The sequence below is a fragment of the Neolamprologus multifasciatus genome, chromosome 4, assembly GCF_963576455.1.
Source record: "Neolamprologus multifasciatus chromosome 4, fNeoMul1.2, whole genome shotgun sequence".
In the NCBI taxonomy this organism is placed as follows: domain Eukaryota; kingdom Metazoa; phylum Chordata; class Actinopteri; order Cichliformes; family Cichlidae; genus Neolamprologus; species Neolamprologus multifasciatus.
The window spans coordinates 10,361,877-10,382,653 of NC_140442.1; the positions used below are offsets into that span (position 1 = coordinate 10,361,877).

The 20,777-nt window shown below is 42.3% G+C and overlaps 1 protein-coding gene across 2 annotated transcripts in view; it reads left to right on the forward strand.

Moving 5' to 3' along the window:
• Positions 1 to 20,777, forward strand: part of baiap3 (BAI1 associated protein 3) — a 59,152-nt gene that overhangs the window by 23,968 nt on the left and 14,407 nt on the right. Inside the window, exons 3-27 of one of the 2 annotated variants that reach the window (XM_085155886.1) lie at positions 1,205 to 1,292; positions 2,916 to 2,999; positions 3,192 to 3,299; positions 3,808 to 3,867; positions 7,098 to 7,164; positions 7,433 to 7,646; positions 9,408 to 9,452; positions 10,428 to 10,505; positions 11,104 to 11,209; positions 11,912 to 12,019; positions 12,108 to 12,200; positions 13,270 to 13,373; positions 13,463 to 13,580; positions 13,760 to 13,884; positions 14,667 to 14,757; positions 16,735 to 16,791; positions 16,900 to 16,997; positions 17,146 to 17,197; positions 17,325 to 17,476; positions 17,573 to 17,696; positions 18,856 to 18,996; positions 19,142 to 19,237; positions 19,494 to 19,709; positions 19,840 to 19,908; positions 19,995 to 20,074. In XM_085155886.1, the coding sequence (XP_085012012.1) occupies positions 1,205 to 1,292; positions 2,916 to 2,999; positions 3,192 to 3,299; positions 3,808 to 3,867; positions 7,098 to 7,164; positions 7,433 to 7,646; positions 9,408 to 9,452; positions 10,428 to 10,505; positions 11,104 to 11,209; positions 11,912 to 12,019; positions 12,108 to 12,200; positions 13,270 to 13,373; positions 13,463 to 13,580; positions 13,760 to 13,884; positions 14,667 to 14,757; positions 16,735 to 16,791; positions 16,900 to 16,997; positions 17,146 to 17,197; positions 17,325 to 17,476; positions 17,573 to 17,696; positions 18,856 to 18,996; positions 19,142 to 19,237; positions 19,494 to 19,709; positions 19,840 to 19,908; positions 19,995 to 20,074 (2,574 nt within the window). The remainder of the gene's footprint in view (positions 1 to 1,204; positions 1,293 to 2,915; positions 3,000 to 3,191; positions 3,300 to 3,807; positions 3,868 to 7,097; positions 7,165 to 7,432; positions 7,647 to 9,407; positions 9,453 to 10,427; positions 10,506 to 11,103; positions 11,210 to 11,911; positions 12,020 to 12,107; positions 12,201 to 13,269; positions 13,374 to 13,462; positions 13,581 to 13,759; positions 13,885 to 14,666; positions 14,758 to 16,734; positions 16,792 to 16,899; positions 16,998 to 17,145; positions 17,198 to 17,324; positions 17,477 to 17,572; positions 17,697 to 18,855; positions 18,997 to 19,141; positions 19,238 to 19,493; positions 19,710 to 19,839; positions 19,909 to 19,994; positions 20,075 to 20,777) is intronic. The other variant, XM_085155888.1, reaches the window with a different exon arrangement.

A 20,777-nucleotide genomic window follows, 5' to 3' on the forward strand; every position in this document is an offset into this window, starting at 1 on the left:
TTTAGTATGTGACCCAAAGAAACTTTCGATTAGATTAGTTGAGGATCAAATCACTAAGGCAAGATTCACAGAGGATTCAGGCTTTCCAGAATTTTGAGGTCAGGATATCTTTACTAGGGCAATTGTCATAGCAACTATAACCAGTCATCAAAAGACTAGCTAGCAGGGCTTTGACTAGTGTTAGCATCAGGCAAGCTAGCTAATGCTTGTTACTAACTTTGTTTATATCCAGTAGCTTGATTATTCACTTTATAAAAGTTTACCCAAGGAAACTTTCACTTTTCCAGTTCAACTGGGCCTCACCCCAGTGGAAACTTCACCAACTCACCCAGCATGGCAGCAATTAGTATCCATTAAAAACCTCATGGGTTTACCATCTGCTGCCCCACCACTGTGATATTCAATAAGTGCTGGGATGTGGGATGCTGGGATGCTAATAAAGGAGTGTGTCAGGGCCTCTGTGGACAGTTCTTTTGAAGTATGCCAGGATAAGAAAAGAGGTAGATGTGGTGGTAGGGTTAGGTGGTGGAGGTGAGAAGTTAAAGGCAGATGGCATGGCTGATCCTGATGGTTCCGCTACAGCTCACATAAGAGTGGCTGCCGGTGTCTGTGAATTCCATAAAGGCTGAGGGGAAGATTCCCCCTAGAGAGATTTGGACGATACTGGGAGAGATGGGGTGTGAGTGGTGGTGGTGGTGGGGATTCCCAAGGTGTTCAGCCAGCTCAGTGAATGTGCCCGAATCACCATGACAACTGGGGCCTGCGGGAGTCCGGGAATTCACTCACACCTGGAGGAAACAGAAACATCATTTGCATTTTGCACACAGCCCGGCTCATAGCAGATTAACATGGTTCATGCAGGGTGCAGACATGCTGACTTTTTCTTTTTTTAAGCTTGAAACAAGAGGGTGTTTGATAAGTAATAAAAAGCTGAACGGTAGGCGATGGAGTCCAGTAGTTCAACATTAAAAGAAAAAGATCCTCTTTATTGACAGATGCTTCTTCAAAGTGTCTGCAAACAGGATGCTGTGTGATCCCACAAATGTCACTGAATCCTGCTGTAATTACCATCCATAAATAATTTAGGTTGATCAGATTGTGTGGGTGTATAACAGAGTACAACATGCATTTCAACTCACTTTTTTATTTTCCCTCTCTATCTTTAGAGATAATCGATTTTCAATGTGTTCCGTCTACTTGGCAGGATTTCAGAGGAGAGCGTGGAGTTCTTTGAGCGTATGAATGCCATCCTGCAGAAACAGGAGAACATGATGCGGGCGGCCCAGGCTGAGGTAACCCCCTCCTAACTTCCGCATTTCTGTCTGTTACAGGCTTGAAACATGTACAGCGTGTGTAGCGAGTATAGATCTCTGCGCTGTCTTTCAGCCCACCACCATGACCACTCTGACGTCTATAGACAGACGGACTAGGTTAAGCAGGGCGCTCAAAGGGCTGGAAACTCGGCTGTGACAAACTGCTGTCGAGGCTGTGTTCAGTTTCTCCTACTGCCAAAGCTAGACAGTGATGCTTTTTAAAAATTTGTAGCAAATGCTTGATGATTTCATTTCCAAATTGCTGTATCGCTGTCAGCAAACTAGCCAATAAGCCCAAAGCAAACTGCTGACTGTGATCAAAACAGAAGGTATATTCACTCAGCATGCCATTTATCATATTGTCTTCTGGAAACATGATTTTTTTGTTTGTTTGTTTTGTTTTTCCCCTATCCGTCGGTGGCTAAATTTACGCTTATTTATTTATTTTGTTTGTGTGTGCAAGATAGAAAGACAATTGAACTCTGAATTTCTATTCCACCAGAGGGATCAAGTTGAGTCAGATTCATTTGTATAGCGCTATTCAAACACAAGGTAAGTCAAAGGGCTTTACAGAGGGCTTTCCATGCAAATGAAATTGAGTGACATCCCATTCTTAATACACTGGGTCTAATCCGATTTCAGCCCATTCCTTTCCACAAGGTTTAGGAGTTTGTTTATAGAAGTTTTTGACCATTTTTCCAGGAGCACAGAAGTTTGGACATTGATGTTGGCACTGATTTACGAGTTGTCCCTTGTAAACCCGTCCATAACTATTGACCATTTCTCCATTCTTGAAACAGTCATCAGTGGAAGTTCAACTTCAGTTCAGTTTCAACTTTCGGTCTGGTTGTGATCATGTTGTCTTTCAGCACTTTTTGATGTTGTGCAGAATGCATTGCTGAATCAATAACTACAACCTGACTGGCTCCTGAGGGTATGGGGACAAGACCATAATGTTTTTATGCCTTTATAAGGTTCTTTTCATAGCTGTCATTGGTCAACAACAAACAAATATTTGTGGGCCAATGACTTTGATCCATCATCAAGAGCACATTCCTTTAGGCACGGTTTTTATCCTTGTGTTCAGTGGCAGGTTTGCTGTAATGTTCTTTTTGGAGAACAAAGGCATTTGACTACCCTTCAGTTTTTATGATTTTTTGACACCACCAATTACCTGCAGATCCTGTTAAATTATTTCATTTTTTATTCTTTTTCGCAAAAGAGGGCAGCTCTTGGGATGAGTTGTGCATTCATGGAAAAACTGCAAATCATTTGAAATCTGTGACACAGTAGAAAAATTTTAATCAGATATGTGTCTTGAAGATAATTTCCATGAAATTTCCTCAGTTTTCAGTGTGGCTTCTTAGATTGTAATTTTTGCTTTTGTGTTTTTAGTTCAAAAAGATTATTATTTTTTTATTGTTGTATTGATGCTATTACCCAAATAAATGGGCGTTGTACTTCTCCTACCACTGGAAGATTTTTTAGGTTGAAAAAACAAACAAAAAAAGCCAAACATGTGTCTTATAAGTTCTTCTTCTCAACACAGCCTTTATCCTAGGCCGATTTTATTTTGGCTGAACTGGTTTTGTCCTCTCGCAGTGCCAAAGAGGGGCCTGCACAGTTCCACCACCCCAAGAGCATGTGGACCAGGCCTTTATCCCCGACAGAATCAGCAGGACAGAGGTGCGTGAGCTCAGCTTCTCTGTTTTCATCTTATTTCAGCAGGGATTAAATCTCAAAACTCACAATATCAACACAGTTGAGGCTTTTTATTCCTGCTTTTGATGTGCAGTGGAGCAGAATGCATAAGGGCAAAAGAACACGAGCTTTTTATTTTTGAAAGGTTGTTATTAACTGGAGTGTGTTTTCATGTAGCTGGACCTGCTTTATGAGGAAGCTGTGTACACGGTGGTCAACAGGGTTGGAGTGCCCTCACCCGAACATGTGAAAAGTGACGATGAGCTATTTGCTTACCTGCTGAAGGTATCTATTTGTCTGTCTGTCCGTCCATCCGTCTTTTTCTCTGTCTCGTGGACACATGAGAAGAGCAGACTGTATTTCTTGAGCTTCATTAAATCTCTGTCAGTAACACTGATGGTAGCCTCAGAGAGAGCGTTATTTGTTGTGAGCGGGCTGTAAGAATCAGAGCAGATGCTCTTGGCTCAAAACTGATTAAACATCAAAGCCCAGTCACACTGTGTACTGATATTCAGCTGTTATATTACATTCATTCAGATGATGTCGTGCTAAGAATCGTAGTCTCCTTTTGTTTTTTTCTGCGGCATCTTTTTCTGGCTTTCTTGTTTTAACAGAAGGTTAGCTTCTGCCAGGGACTTTGACCGAATTATGTTTTTTATATTTCTGAGATGTTTTGTTAGATTTAAGCAGTAACTCTGTTATCTGTTTTGTAGGTTTTAATCTTCCTACCTAAGAAACTCTAATTCAGATATGGTTAAAAGGTATTTTTTGACTAACACTCTCCTCCTTAAAGGTTTTTGATATGGGTGAGGAAGAACATGAAATCATTCTCCAAAAAGTTCAAGAATCCAAGGTGAGATTTGTTTGTGGTGTTCAAGCAAATGTTGTGTCTTCTGTTATAGGACAGGCAGAATTCAGCTGCAGTATTATGTGACTTATATCAAATATGCTTTTTTCGGGTGAGCCTTTCCCGATATCCCTAAGTTAAAGTGAAACATTGTAGAAAAAAAAATCCTGAAAAAAAAATCAGCCATGCCCTCACAGGAGGTGCAGAAACCGAGCACAAAAACAAAAATGTGTCCAAAATTTGTGTTTGATGTGCCACCAAAGGCACAGGAGCGCAGGGAACAGTTCATAACCCCTCAGGGGGCCGACCCGGAGGGTGATGGTCCAGAAATCCATAGTTCATTAGATCCGGGGGCCGGCCCGGAGGCCGATGGCACAGAAGTTCATGATCAAACGGTTCAGGGGGCCAGCCGTGCGGACGGCAGTGGCAGCGATGGAGCAGGTCCGGGGGCCGCCCACAATGGCCATGACGCCCAGCCAGAGGCCTGGAAAGTGGTCGGTGATGTCGAGGAGATGACCGTGGAAAAGCCAGCTGTGCTAGGCGTGGACGAGGTGGTGGCGTGGCAATAGCAGGACCGGACGAGGCAGGACCAGATGAGGCAGGACCAGACGAGGCAGATGGCGGCGCTGATGGCGGTGCTGATGGCGGCGCTGATGGCGGCGCTGATGGCGGCGCTGCAGGCGGCGGCATGGAAGCCACAGGTGGTGGCTGAACGGACTCAGAGATGTCAGCAGACACGGAGAGATGCTGGATGGGTGCTCCAGAACCCCCAGCTGACGTGGCACGAGGCTGGACGGGCTCCCCGGGCCCTCCAGCTGACGTGGCACGAGGCTGGACGGGCTCCCCGGGCACTCCAGAACCCCCAGCTGACGTGACATGAGGCTGGACGGGCTCCCCGGGCCCTCCAGCTGACGTGGCACGAGACTGGACGGGCTCCTCGGGCCCTCCAGCTGGAACAAGCAGCAAGGTGGGAGCCGCGGAGTGCTGAACAGACTGTTGAGCAGTTGGCTGTGCAGATGTTTGGGCTAATGAAAGGGGTATAGGTGACAAAACTGAAGTCTGACCTGGAGGCAAAACTGATGACGGAACAAATGACTGAGATAATAACTGAGCAACAGACTGAACTATGGAAAAAATGAGAGGTTGTAGTGATTGTGGTAGTGGTTGCTGACTTAACGCTGAGCCTCCAGAACACAAGGACAGGGGCTGGATAGGCTTGCCTGAGCCTCCAGCGGACACAGGAATGGGTACAGACACCCGCCAGACATGAGCCCACCCACCCGAGGAGTAGGTACGGGTGCTGAGGTAGGCTGTGTCCTGGCTGGCCTCACCCTGGGAGCTGGGACAGGTACCGGAGACAGCTGGGCAGCTGCTGTCCCCACCCAAGGAGCTGGTACAGGTGCAGGGACTGGCAGAGCCTCAGCCGGCCTGGAAACCAGAGCAGGGACCAGCTGGACCTCAGCCTCCCTCATCTAAGGGACTGGTACAAGTGCAGGGGAAAGCTGGGCCTGAGCTGCCCTGGGTGCAGGGACTGGAGCTCAGGAGCATTTTCACTGACAGTTTCTGTGTAAATGGGCTGGTGAGTAGCACCGTCCAGGGGTAAAGCCACACTAACGGTCTTATGAGATGCTGCCTGACCAGTGTTAACTGGGGTGGACACAAAAGCATGGTGAGCTGGGTCAAGGTGAAATAGTTCTGAAACACAAAACTCAACTTGATTCAATAGTTCTGAGGCACCGTGTCCAAGCTTCCTAGCCAGTTTTAATAAGGCATATGGCACTCTGTTGCTAGTCACATTTTCCATCTGAGGCACAGAAAAAATACGGTGAGGTACTGGTGGAGCAACACTGGGAGTCTCAGACACAGAAGCAGGATTATCGAGGTTCAGAGGAGTCGGTTGAAAAACCAAAGTGTTTATAGAAGGTGCGTGATTAACCATGGATGAAATGGCAGTAAGTCTGGTACCAGAATGTGGAGAATGTGGCAAACAGTCATTTTCACTCACGAAAGTCGTCTGCTCAGATGCCGTGGAGCGACGGCGGCGTGAACGCCGCTTTCTCCTGGAAGAGGGAGGAGACGGATCGGCCTGCGAATCCTCCAGCATTCTCGCCTTAAAATCCTCCAGCTCTTCACACAGGAGCGGCTGCTCATGGTGGAAGCGTACGGTGGAAACAAGGAAGTCTTGAATGAGTGGGTGTAGTGCGCCAAATAGCCAGGGAAGTCCAGAAACCATTCTCTGTAACTGAATAGCTAGCTCCTCCTGGTATTCCTTAATAGGCAGGGCCAACCACTCCTGACATAGAAACTCCACCGCGTAAATCATGTCCTCCTGGAGCTCAGCGGAGGGATTGTGAGCTGCTGGGTCCATTGTCTAGTCGTAGTCTTCTGTCACAATACGGCTGTGTGCAGGCAAGAGAAGGACCCAAGCGCAAACTCGCAGAGACAAAGGTAAACTCAAAAACACAGCTTTATTGCTGGTGTAGGGGGACACGAAAAACAATACAAAACTAAACTGGGAAAACTAAAGCACAAGGAGCCACAGGGAAAATCACACAGCTATGAGGGAGTCTACGACACTGACAAAGAGAAACACAGGGCTTAAATACACTGAGGGATAACGAGGGAATGGGAGTTGGGAGTAATCAGGCTGGACGAGACAAGGGAAGCAAAACTAGAAACACTGACATGATACACGGACCTTCAAAGTAAAACAGGAAACACACTGACATGTAAACTTAACAGCAACTGGGGAGACGGAACATAGGAACCTGAAACATGGTACAAAAAGTCACAGTAGACACAACATGGAATGCGAGGAAGCCATATTACAAAACCTAAGAAGTAAACCTATGATAACCATAACTGAAACTTAGGGAAATAAGAAACAGTACAACAAAGGACTCAAAACATAAACCATAATATAAAAAACACAAGAACTCAGGGTCAGGAAGACCCAGAACCGTGACAGTAACCAGTAAAAGCTACATTTTGTACAGCATGTTTTTTGGGGTTTTTTTTTTTTGGCTATTTACTTGACTGCCACTTTGCACCTTTTAATATCCACGTAAAGAACTTTGAAGTGTTTTGAAATAGAGGTTGCCTGAGTTTTACTGCCTTTTCACTTGAAGTTTATCAGGAAATAGAAAGTTTACTTTTTAAAAAAAATTCATGCCCATCATCCTTGAAATATACTCAGATGTTTTAAACTAAACAGGCATGAAATTCTTTTTCTACAGAGAGCTAATTTTTCCTTGAGAGTTTCTGTTATGAAAGCAAAGAATCTAATGGCCAAGGATGCAAATGGTGAGATATTTCATTCATTACATGATCTTTTTCTAATATTTAATTGAAATGCTTCATCCACTCACTGTGATTAATCACTTTTCTTCTCTACTCTGACACTTTGTACAAAAAAAGCCACTAAGCCTAAAGCGTAATGATGAGTGCTGATGTTATAATCCAAGTAATCTGATATAATGTTTACTCTATGACCAATGAACTATGCTAATGAAACAGCAGTAACAGTAACTATCCAACACTGTCTTCTGGTTATCACCCTGCACCCTGCCAGGCTACAGTGACCCGTACTGCATGCTGGGCATCCTCTTGGGCCAGAGCCCTCGGGAAACGGAGGAGAAGAAGGAGAGAAAGTTCAGCTTCAGGAAGAGGAAGGACAAGCTGGAGAAACGCTCCAGCACCAAGGAAGTGTTACCAGCCAGGTGTATTCAGGTGACTGAGGTCAAACCTGAGACTCTGAACCCAGTGTGGGACGAGCACTTCGTGTTGTGAGTATAAGACAAATTCTAACCTTTATCAGAGATCTGCACACGCTGGTATGTGCAGTGGCGGTCCTAGCCTGTTAGGCGCCCTGGGCGAACACCCCCTCTGGCGCCCCCCCCCCCCCCCCCCCCCCCCCACACACACACATACACACATACATATGAAGAGGGAGAGAGTATGCATAGTATGCAAACGGCTACTAAACAGACATCATACTTCGTCATACAATGAGAACAGGACAAATCAACAATTGACACTGACTAATTAATATTATATTATTGTATATATTGTTTGGAGTTTAGTCTGTTACTGTTACTATTTTTACCATTTCTTCTTGGAGGAACTGTAACCCACATAATTTCCTTAGGGATTAAGAAAGTATTCTGATTCTTAATGTTTTAGGATACATGACCTGCCATTATCCAATGACACATCTGCTTACCTGTGTCTTTTGCTCGTTCCTCCTTGTAGGAGTCATAATTAAATGTATTGAATTTTAAGGATCACTGGGTTTTTATTTGTTTGGTTGCTATGGTGATGTGTAACGGGAGTCACGTGGGTGCTAGCGGCGACATTAAGAGGGCGTTGTCAGTCTGTCATTCACTGGTTTGATTTTGACAGAGAGGAGGGCTGGGTAGCCGTAGTTTTTGTTGACCGCAGCACAACGAGTTTCCCCTTGTTGAATTAGGGCCTGTGATGTTTTAAGAGTTTGAATCGCGAGCCGATCACATTACTCTGTAAACTTTTCAAGCACTTTAATAAACAAGCAAGCAATTCCACCTCTCGCATTGTTGCGTAAAGTTGACAGCGCGTCAGGCAAATAGGCAGGCTCCATCCCCGGCCTCTAGCGACTGTGGAAGTCGCTACACTCCTCTTCTTTTCTCTTTTTTTAAACTTTAAAAACGGGTTGTGTGTGAGACTTTAAATAAACAAAATATAAAATATACATTTTAAATTGTTATTGATCCCTTTACCCCGAGTCCTAAAGTGTATATATATATTTTTTTTACTCTTAAATATTTATTTTTGTTTTCTTGCACTGCTGTAACTGGAGCCTCGTCGTCTCGTCTCTCTATATACTGGACTGTATGTAGCGGAGATGACAATAAAGTTTACTTTGACTTCAGCAGCAAGCAGGCTCACCGAGGGCTCTTACGCTCACTTTTCGTGTATAGAATTTTGAAAAAACATCGGTGCAAATTATAAGTCTGTATCATGATGTCTGGTGTTTTCGTGTTTGTTTTTATTTTTGTTTTATTTTGAGAGTTGTTAATTTTTGCTGCTCCAGCCAATCCCCCGTCGCCCCGCCCTCTCCTCCCTGTGCCGCAAGCAGCAGGCGCACCTCGCAAACGGAGGGCGCCCTTACTCCCATGGGCTATAGAAAATCGATCGGTGCCTATGCCATTCCCAATATGGGCTCGCATGATGTCGGGGCAGCATGAGTACAAGCTATTTTTTTTTTTTTACCGATGCCCGTGATGTCGCCCCCCACCACGATGCCGCCCCGGGCAACCGCCCGTGTCGCCCGTATCTAAAACCGCTACTGGGTATGTGTGATATGCAGGAATCACGGTTTCATTAGTTTCACACTAACGCCCAAAGCTGCTAGCTATGTGACCAGTGCGCCACAATGTCATTTCTGTGAAAAGAGCCACTGAAGAATTGAGCCGATTATTGTCGGTGTTGCTGATGAAATTGAGCGCTTAAACGATGACGTTTCCGGGTCTTTAGTTTTTTATTGTTGCTTTGCTGTTGTTGTGTTCTAGTGAAATAGACGATGTCCACCATGACCTCTTACATCTGGACATATGGTAAGATGATTCAATTCAACTTTATTTCCTATTAATGCAGTGTGTGATCTGAGGAGACTGTGCATAGTAATGCCAAGCTCTTACAGCTACAAACATAACCTACAGTATATTTGATTTGTTTTTGCTTTAATGCCAGATTATTACATTGCATTGCAGAAATTTAAAATGAAACATATTTGGAAGCAAAGAAACAAGAGGTGGTAAATAAATATATTAAGTATACAATAACCGATTACTTTCTCAGTTAATAATTAGATCTATGAAAACTTTTGAAAAACATGACAAATTGAATTATTCTCAACTAATGTGTTTGATTTGATCAGTTAACTTTCAAAATCTATTGATATACAATTTAGTTAAATGTAAGGCAGAATACTCTTTCAGCTGAGAAACAGAAATCATCACATTTTGGGTTTTTTGGAAAATTAACAGTCAAAATAGTTGATATTTTGTGTTTGAGCAACAAAATCCTCTAAAATAACTCATCACTGCAGCTCTAGAAAAGTCACGGAGCTCTATCTTTTTTATTACTTTGTCAAAAGCTTTACAATTTGCCCAGTTTAGCGCCTGGTTCTGCTCACAAAGTTTTACAAGCAAAAGAGAAAACGTCCAAAGTGAAGCGAAGCAATCATCCTTTCTAATTATGCAAAAATGTAACAATTCTATCCGCATCATTCAGTGTGAATATCATTACTATGCAAATCAAATAGCCTGTTAAAATGTGATGTTCTAAATTACAAAATGTCCCCATTATTCAGCTGTTACCGAAACATTTCCTGCCTCTTGTCATGGTAAAAGTTGCTTTTCTTAAACAACAATGGGCCTTGATTATAGATGACCTTCTCTTCTCAGTTTATTACAACTTCTTAAAAGCGCTATACCAATACAGGCCATTTACCATTTGCCATTTACAGCCTCTCATGTTTTGCAGTAAGTGAGAGTGTAGCAAGCTTTTATTCGTCTTTTTTCCTTCAGGGATCACGATGACGACGTATCTGTTGCTGAGGCCTGCAAAAAGCTCAATGAAGTCAGTGGACTTCGAGGAATGGGCAGGTAGAAGAAAGTACTGCATGCGAACTACAGTAATTCTGGATTTCCAGTGTAATTTTGTCAGAAATCCTTAAAACTTTCCTAATTTTGGAAACAATTAAACTTGTTAATTCGTGAGTCCAGTTGACATTGCAACAGTACAAATATGAGTTATTAAATATGTCATTTCCATGTGAATTATTCCAGAAGTTCCAGCTGATGAGTATAGAGACCTGGTTTGTCTCCACATGTTCAAAAAGCTGATAGCAGCCTACTTGTTAATTTTACGGGATCATTTGATATTTGCCCTTTGAAAGACTGACATACAGAAAACCCTGGTGCCAATAAATCTGTGCACACAGAAAACATGAGGAGATCAGCCAGGTCACAGAGAGACTAATAAATAGCAGACATGTCTAATGAAAACCTGAGAATGTCAACCATAGCCAAGGGATTAAAGGATCCTCATCCCGTGGTGAAAAATCTGCAATTTTGTGGTCAGCTGGCATCAGTAAATAAATGCAGTATCTCTAATTGTGAGTCACACATAATGAAGGTATTAGCTAAATGCAGAAAAACTGAAAACTCACCATTTACTTTGTGCCTCGCATTTTCCGCTCAGGTATTTTAAGCAAATAGCAAAGTCGGTGCGTGCGAATGGATCTGCATCATCGGGCTCTGAGGAGAATGTAGATGACTTCCTCGGATGCATCAATATTCCTTTGAATGTGAGTGAACAAAGTGCAACTGTCTCCGCAGAGAAATCACACAAAAGCTTTTCTTCTTTCAGCTGCTCCCTTTAGGGGTCACCACAGCGAACCATCTGCCTCCGTCTCACCCCAATCCTTAGCATCTTCTTCCATCACACCAACCCTCTGCATGTCTTCCTTCACTGAATCCATGAATCTTCTTTATCCTCCTGCCCGGCAGCTCCATATTGAACATCCTCTGCACATGTCCAAACCATGTCAGCCTTGCCTCTCTACCGTTGTCTCCAAACTGCTGAACCTGAGCTGTCACTCTGATATACTCATTTCTAATTTTGTCCTGTCACTTCTGGTCACTAGCAATCTTACCATCTTTAACTCTGCTAGCTTCCGCTTGGCCTCTTTTGGGCTTTTTTTGGTTGATTGGTTGGTTATTGTTTATTTGGTTTTTTTTCCAGTGCCACCACATCCAAAGCAAACATCATAGCACGTCTCCCACCATCTTGTAAATCATCTCCTTCTGTCACAGATCACCTCTAATACTTCACCCGCTCCATTTTTCTTCCCTTCTCTTATGCTCAATCAGTGGCTTCAGATGGTTTAGCCCATTAATTCTACCCCTGCCCCTTGCATCTTCAAAATCTCACACAAACTAAAATACATTAAAGGACATACTGTAGAAGATTTGTCAGGATGTCAAGTCAAGCTGCTTTCCTTCTTCAGGAAATTCCCGTTATGGGCTACGACACCTGGTTCAAGCTTGAGCCACGCTCGAGTGCATCTAAAGTTCAGGGAGAATGTCACCTGATTCTGAAGCTCTTCACCAGCCAGGTATTAAAAGTACAACAGTTATTCATTATATAAAAAACGTGTCTTCCTCTGTGTACGATAAGACTTCTAATGTTCATTTGACCTTCAGAGAGACACAGCTTTGTCTAAGAAGGAGACAAATGTCTCCATTCACAAGAAACTGCTGAGTCAGATTGTGGAGTATGAGCATGCTCATGTTAAGGTGAGTTTCCTTTAGATTGTTTATTCTAAGCACACACTTTTATAACAGCTTCTATTGTTTCCTGTTTAACTATTTAGTCATATTTTTTATCATTAAATGTGAACTTATACAGATGGAAATAATCCTGCTGTCAGAGAGTGAAAGGCAGGGTACACCCTGCATAGGCTGCCAGTTTATCACATGGCTAAAATGAATGCATTTAGAAACAAAGCCTCAAAAGTGCACAAACTGTACAAAAAGTTTCTTCTTACATTGAAGTGTGATTGAAACTGTAATCTTCCACATGTATTGTGAAGTAGCATGACATAAGCAGTATGGAAGGTGATAGGAAGACAGCATCTGCAGGATGTTTCTTTTAAGTGTTCTTTATTTTCTGGCGTCGCCTTTCAACAATTATTTCACAAAAACATAAGAACCTCTCAGTCAAAAGCTCACCTGCTTTATATAGAATTCTACTCACACCTGGATCTCATTAACCTCCACCATTGGGAAAACAGGGTAGACTAAATAACACAGTCTAGACAAAGAAACAGGAATAAAATCATTTTTCCACTTAACAAACTCATTCACCCAACTAAACAGTTTGAAAAGTCAATCTCTTCACTTACACTGACTCATGGGGTTATTTTAAATGAAATAAACAATTTTACACAAAAGAAACACCCCTTCATTTGGTTACACCCAATTGACATGATCAGTGACATCATATCCTATAAAATCAGGAAGTACTGGGGCGGCCATTGCCACATACCTTCTTTTACACATAGGACCTGTTCAAAGGAACACACAATGGTAAGTGTAACCAAACTACATAAACAAATAAAAGATTCAAATCAATTAATGATGAAGTGACATTTAGCTTTAAGTACATTTGCACAGATGAAATGAATATAACCAATGCTACCACAAACAGACCCGGGATAGTATGTAGAGCCAAGGTTACATGTGCTGTGTTTACATTAAAGCATTATGATAGACTATAGGATAACAGAACACAGAATAACAATATATGCAAGTGACAAATGGCAAATGAATTCTGTCCTAGCCACTTTGTCACATGTATTTCCAGCGAGAGCCGTACAACTGGAACGGGCAGGTTTCTCCTCCAGCATGGACTGTGCTAACTCACCATGCTGCGCAAACTGATCTCTCACCTCTGCAACAGGCTATTATGTGAGTATTAATGGAGGAATAAAATTGATCAAATGTTATATGAACGCTTTAGCATCAGGTGGAAGGTGCGTGTTTTATTTTTAATGCAGTCGCTGGCAGTGCTACAGCAGCCACCATCGGACCCAGAGGGTGTGCTACTCCCTGCTGCTGCGCCTCCTGAGGACTATCGATGCAGAGTGGGACCCTCCCACTGTGCGGGGAGACCTAGTAGGTTCTACACCGTTGCTCCCCCAACAGGGAAAAAAATGAAAACCTTTCATCATCTAGAAACAGTCACCTCATTAGCTCAGCTCCTCACTGACATTCATCAAGGTTTTTGGTTCAGCCAAAAATGTCTCACAGCCAGTGTACTGGAAGCTATAACTTAGGGCCCTTCCTGTGTCCAGGAGAGGCAGCTGTCAGACAGCTTCAGGCTGTACACAGAGCACTGCCTGTGCCTGATGAAGAACATGCGTCAGGTTTTCCCCTGCACCAGCGCTGCTGCCATTACACGCTACGAGCTCATGCTGAGGTAAAGGCACACCACCATCACATCACGCACTCGCCCGTGCTCTCATACCAACATGTTCAGCCATTCACCCCAACAAACACAGAGAGACTACAAGCCTCTGTGGAGGAAGCAGTGTTGGGTTCCTTACTCACTAAACAATGTTTTAAATGTCATTGTTCATTACTCATGTCAAAAGAGCTATAACACCTTTTCCTCAAAGCCCAATTTGTTGTAAAAAAAAAAAAAAAAAAAAAAGACTAACACCTGACTAATGTACCAAGAGGGAAATTTTAACTAAAAGTCTTGGATAACTAGAAATCAGAAACCATCGGCAAAGATAATGTGGATCAGCAAGAGAAGAATCGCCGTCTTTTGGCTTTTGCTTGTACGTAGCAGTGACCAAAGGAAGAAAGTAAGAGCACAGAGATAAGGAGTCTGTATCTTATAAATTGCAGTAAAAGCAGCTAATTATTGAAGTTCATGTGCCTGGTTTGGACTAATTTAGAGGCGACTAGCTTTTTATAGAAGCTTTTACAGTAAGAAGTCTTGCTCCGCCCGGTTATCAGCACCTCAAGGGAACACTTTTCTACACTCTGAAACACACATAAAGTGACTCACTAACAGTTAAAGTTATCTTTCTCATTTTCTCCACAGATATGCAGAATCTTGCATACAATTAAAGTGCAATAGATATAGCTTTTATATTTTCTGAGGTCTAAAGAACATTATGTTACTGTATAACTGCTTTATGATATAATCGCACTCATACATTGTCGCTGGCTTTTTCTGTCTGTGACTATCAGGGGGATTGGGTACATGCAAAACATGCGTGCCTTTAAGACTGTGTGTCCTCTTCGAAATGACCTGCATCTCGACATCACTACTGCTATTAAGGTAACAAGAAAACTTGTGTGGGTGACCCATGAAGTTTTTGACCAGCAGGATTTTTTTAATGTGTACATGAATTAATTGTTGTCCTTCATGCATGCACTTATGAAACTTTATTAGGTACCAGGTGCTAGAACTGCCCTAAAAAAAACCTTGGTAAAAATGTAAAAAACCTTATATGTAAAAAACCTCAGTGTCTACCTTGATGGTTCTTTTAAATTGAATAAGCAGGTGAGTGCAGTAGTCTAATCCTGCTTCTTTCAGTTAAGAAAGCTAGTCAAGCTTCTCTACACTGGCTTCCTGTCTCCTACAGGATCCAATTTAAACTTTTACTTTTTGTTTTTAAGTCACTTAACGCCGGAGCCCCTTCTTACCTGTCTGAGCTCCTTTCTGTTTATGCTCCAGGAAAATCCATTAAGTCTAGCTCAAAATTAATGCTATCCATCCCACGGACTAATCTCAAATCTCGTGGCGATAGAGCCTTCTCTGTGGCAGGTCCCAGACTTTGGAATAGTCTTCCCCAAAATATTAGATCTGCACAAACACTTGATCAATTTAAAGACATATTTTTATGCCCTGGCTTTTAACACACTATGACCCAAGCATGTTGGTCTTATGTAATAATCTTAGTTATTGTTTTAATTCTTTTATTGTCCTATCATGGTTTTACATTGTTTCTTTTTAATGACATTTTTGTATTGTTAAGCACTTTGTGCAGCATCATCTATCTGGAAATGTGCTATATAAATAAATTTGACCTTGACCTTGACCTTGACCTTAAATCTTCATAGTGTAGATTCAAGAAGGTGCTGGAAATGTTCCTCGCAGATTTTGGTCTATATTGTCATGAAGGATCTGCTGGTTGTGGGTACAGTTTGAACACAAACTCATTTTCATGTTTAAAAAACAGTTTGAGATGATTTGAATTTTGTGACCTTGCCATGGAGGACATGGTCGGGTACGCTGTGACACTGAAATGATGCTCATTTGGTACTAAGGGCCCAAAGTGTCCCAAATAAAATATTCCCCACGTTGTTAATTCAAGAGCAGCTACTCAAACTATTGATACAAGGCTGGATGGATCAGTGCATTCATGTATTTAATGAGAAATCCTGACACTAGCATCGGAAAGAAAGTGAAATTCATCAGACCTGGCAATGTTTTTCCAATCTTCTATTGTCTGTTGACCTTGTGTAGCTATTTTTCTTAGCCAACAGGAGTGGCACCCAGTGCCAGTTTATCTTTTTCAGACCATTCTCTGTAAAACCTACAGATGGTTGTGTGTGAAAGTCCAGGCAGATCAGCAATTTCTGAAATTCTGAAATAAACTGAATAATAATAATGGATTGCATTTATATAGCGCTTTTTGGGACCCCTCAAAGCACTTTACAATACCACTATTCATTCACTCTCACATTCATACACTGGTGAAGGCAAGCTACAGTTGTAGCCACAGTTGCCCTGGGGCAGACTGACAGAAGCGAGGCTGCCATATTGCGCCATCGGCCCCTCTGGCCAAGACCAGTAGGCGGTAGGTGAAGTGTCTTGCCAAAGGACACAACGACTGAGACTGTCCGAGCCGGGGCTCGAACCGGCAACCTTCCGATTACAAGATGAACACCCAACTCTTGAGCCATGATCGCCCTATAAACTGACAACCATACGTGAATATTTTGAGTTGCTGTCATAGCTGGTTAGCAGTTGAACAGATGTACCTAATAACCTAGTCATTTAGTGTACAGAGTGTAGTGATGTACTGCATATCTGTGGATGTCATTGTTGGTCTTAATGGAGCAAAGTACCATTAAAATATGGAAATATGGATATTAGTTTTAAATGAGGAAGTAAATGTGTTTAACACTTGAGCTTTTATTGATTCATAGAGTGTCTTTTGATGAGAAATGCTGAATGTAAGAAATACTTACTAGTCAATAAGAGCCCTTTACTTCAGCCCAGTTATTCTCCTTTTAATCTTTTGAACAGAAAGGAACTGCTGAGTGGTACGAGAGCTTAATCGCTCGATATAAACCAGAGGAAGGAGTAAGCTTGTTTTGGTCCTAAATCATAGATATCCTAACATCTTTTACACAGTGTACCTTGAGTTTTTTCATCCAGGATGATGATGTTCATTATATTCTGACAATGCAGACTCTGGAGGAACAGCTGAAGAAGCTGGTTCAGGTGATTGATGCTGCATGTGCAGACGTCCAGAGGGCCCAGAACATCTACAACAAACTTTTCTACAGGTGAACAGCAGTTTTCTGCAAGAAATCCGAGGGACAAAAAAACAACAACCGATAAGTGTCGTGCTATATTATTCAGTGGTGACACACTGATTTGTGTGTTTAGTTGTTGATGGGATTTTATATTTTTGTTTGTTTGTTTTCTCCACAGTGCAGTGAAGGTAGATTTCTTCAGCATATCATACAGACTGTTGGAAAAGCAGGTATGTCACTGAAAATGATGCGACAGGTCACTGTAAACATGACATGACAAGTCTTTCTGAGTCATATGTTATTGTTGCTGCTAACTTTTACACGGATGAAACACGCTGACTTCCTTTGACCTGACAGGTAGCTGACGATGTGAACGTGGCGATGGAGCGGGTGTGTGGGACTCTCGAGCAGGAGAGCTCCAGACTGTCTCAGACAATGGGAGAGACCATCTTCGAGCTCTTCGTGTCCTTGAAAATCCTCAAAGGCTTTCGAGAGTTTCTTCCTCTCAAGTGGGTTATCCTTTTGACCCCAACGTCTATTGATGTAACAATGTAAAAGGCTCTGACTGGAAGCCATGTTCTAATGAATGTATTTCTCTTTTACAGGGATGCTAAAATGTTGGCCTTGACAGGTTTCCATAACTGGTTCAAGTCCTCAATTCACAAGTGGCTGCAGATTGTTCACGACAGGTCCTGTGACAGGATTCGCAAGGCAGTGGACACAGATAAGGTGAGAAATGGCATGAATAATAGAAGGAACATAATAGACTCTTTCTCAGAAGACAAGTCAACTTGAACACACATGTGTGTAAAATATAGCTGTGTGCCAAATAGAGTAGGTCTAAAGCTTTAGAACAAGCTAAAACTCATTAGGATTGTAGCTGTGAATAGCTGTAAAAGGCACCTTTAATGTGTTATCAATTAACACATTATCACAGCATCAATGTACAATTAACCTGTAATATATTATTTATATATTGTATCCTTATTGCTCAAAACTGTTCCATTGTTACCAAAGGTGTAAAACATTTATGAGACCCCCAGCTCTCTTGTTTTTCTATATTTTTTCCTAAGAATTAAAATATTTTGTACAATAATGATTTATTCACCATTATTGAACATGTACAGTATTCACTTTAAGGAGAAGCATTAATCTGCTGATAAATAATTCGTCTGGCGCTATAAGCTAGCATTCATTAGCTGATCAGCCAGTCCCTCGATCAGTTGAGATGTTATAGTGCTCCACAAATGCAGTATAAAAAAACTTGTTGTTCACAAGAAGTGATTAAAGAAATAAAAAGAAACCACACCCTTACCTGATTTGCCAATCTTCCTTCCAAGGTCTTCTTTGCGTACACCACTGGACCACTTCCAGTGCTGCTGCTATGGGTAGATCAGTCATGTCCACTGTGTCAAAATGGGTACTCTTCAAATTGATATGAATTTGGCCAAGTCAAAAAACTGCGCTGTGTGCTGGCAGATAATGGCTGACACCAAAGTCCAGCTCGTAGCCCTTTCCTGTCTATATTCACTGCTTCACTTTCTAATAAAGGCTAAAAAAAATAGAAGAACTATGAGCTGTAATAGAAGTGATCCAATTAGAAGGAGCAGCATTGGAAGTGAGCTTTACAACTATATGACCTTAAAGGGGAAATTTTAAATCAGATCTGTCTTTTATGACTGAACTGCCTATTTTTTAATCGCAGGTCATATACCTCCTTGGAACTACATTAAAATGTTTTATCGTGTTAAGTTTAAAATAGTTATTCATTCCCTGCTTGCAAAATCTGCTAAAATGTTACAGATCTTCATGCATGTAAAGAAAAATGTAAATATTAGGAAATCCATGCTTTGTCTTTTTTAAGATTGATTTTATTTTTTGTGAGTAGCTTGAACCTTTGCAGCAAGCCAAGCACAGTTCCTCAGCAGTTGAAGTGACAGCTTGCTTCAGCCAGGTACGCGAGATCTGGGTCCAGCTGGCCTGGCCAGACTCTGCGGGGGCCTTCATCTTTGTCACACGTTTGACAGACGTGAGTGCCACTTATAGTGTTGCCACACTCACATACTCATATTCTGTGCACATAGAAACATGACACATACAGTTTATCAGTCAAAATCATAAAGGAAACTGAGGGAGCTGTGCCGTAATGACAAGACTGATTTTATCTACTGCAGAATTTCTGCAGTGAGGCCGTGTGCTACTCAGAGATGATAACGCACAAGATTGAGAGGAACCAGCTGGGCCGAGACCACAAGAGTTTCACAGTGCAGGTAACGCCTGTAGCAAGACAGAACCGGGGGTGGGCACAGAATTACGTCAACGATGTCAGCAAGCTCTCTGTCAACACAAAGGGCTCAGCGGGAGAGTTATACACACAAAAACAAAGCAGTTGCTTCTTGTCATCATCAATCATTTACACTCAAACTCAATTCCTCCACTTCTCTGTAGCCCTGCTTCTTTTCCTTCTTTTTTTCTCCACCTCTACCCTCTGTTTCTCCGCCTTTGCTCCTCCTCGCTTTCTGCTAGCTCTGCATCGCCCTGAACAACATAGAGCATGTGCGTGTTTTCCTGGGTCACCTGCCCCGGGACCTGGACTGGCAGGGTGTGGAGCGCGCCATGGAGGAATCATGCGGGGTGGAGGGGAAAGAGCAGGTTTACAAGGCTCTGAATGGACAGCTGTTCAACATGGACCTGGATCTGCAGAGAGAAGCTAAACGCCTCATCACACTGCTCACTGACAAGGTGAACACGAGGAGTATAATTTTCCTGTTTCTCACAAACCAGTTTGTAGAACATTTTGAGCGTAACCGGACATCTATATACTTGAAGTATGCACCTTCATGAACATCTGTGACTAAATATTCCTGTGCAGATGCTGCCTGAGCTGCGGAGGTACATCCAGCACATCAGCCTGTCTCCTGACTCCATCAACAATGATGACGTATGTAGCAATAGCCGCCTAGCCTTTTTTTATCCTTATGTTAGCAGTGTTTCGTGGTATTTATGTAATGTGTGACATTCTCCCAGGCTGTTTCCCCTCTCATGAAGTACTTACAAGACACTATGGTCATCCTGACAGAAAACCTTGTAAAAGAAAATCTAACCAGGTACTTTTTAATTCTCTTTTTATTATTAATATTCAAGTGTTTTTTCTTGCATTTCTGTTGTTAGGATATCTATGAAACAGCACACAGACTTTTTTTTGTTGCCTTTAGCAAAACTTGCTTTTTGAGTCACTATGCAATATCACAAGATGCCAAACAAGGCACGGGGGAGGTAGACTTTAATGCGTTAATAACTGTTGTGAGTCACAATTGTGCTAAAAGAAATAGACATTCAGTACAAAACCACTGAATCATGTCATACACAAGACAGAACATGAACATAACAAAGAACATGAGAAATCAGGATGGGCACATAGAGCTCATAGTTGAAGAGTCATACATGCAAATGTCTGTGAAGGTTCTCAGTCATCCAGGTCATCGTAGTCTAAGGAGCTTGGAAAGAAAAGCGTCTGGACTTCTTTAAGTTGCTTGAAGACGTTTCACCTCTCATTCGAGAAGCTTCTTCAGTTCTAGAGTCAAATGGTGGAGAGTCCCAGATTTAAGCTTTGTGGGAGTAACCCACCAAGAGGGACAATGGATCCCCTAATGATCCTCTACCTAATCACATGAGCCAAGGTGTGGAAATGGGTGTAGGTCACAATCAGCCAAGGTTTCGGGTGAGCTCATTGTGAAACCTACATAGGGGATGGCAGTGTTGTTGCGTTTGTCCTTCTTATCCTCCCTAGTTGGTGTCTGATGTGAGCGA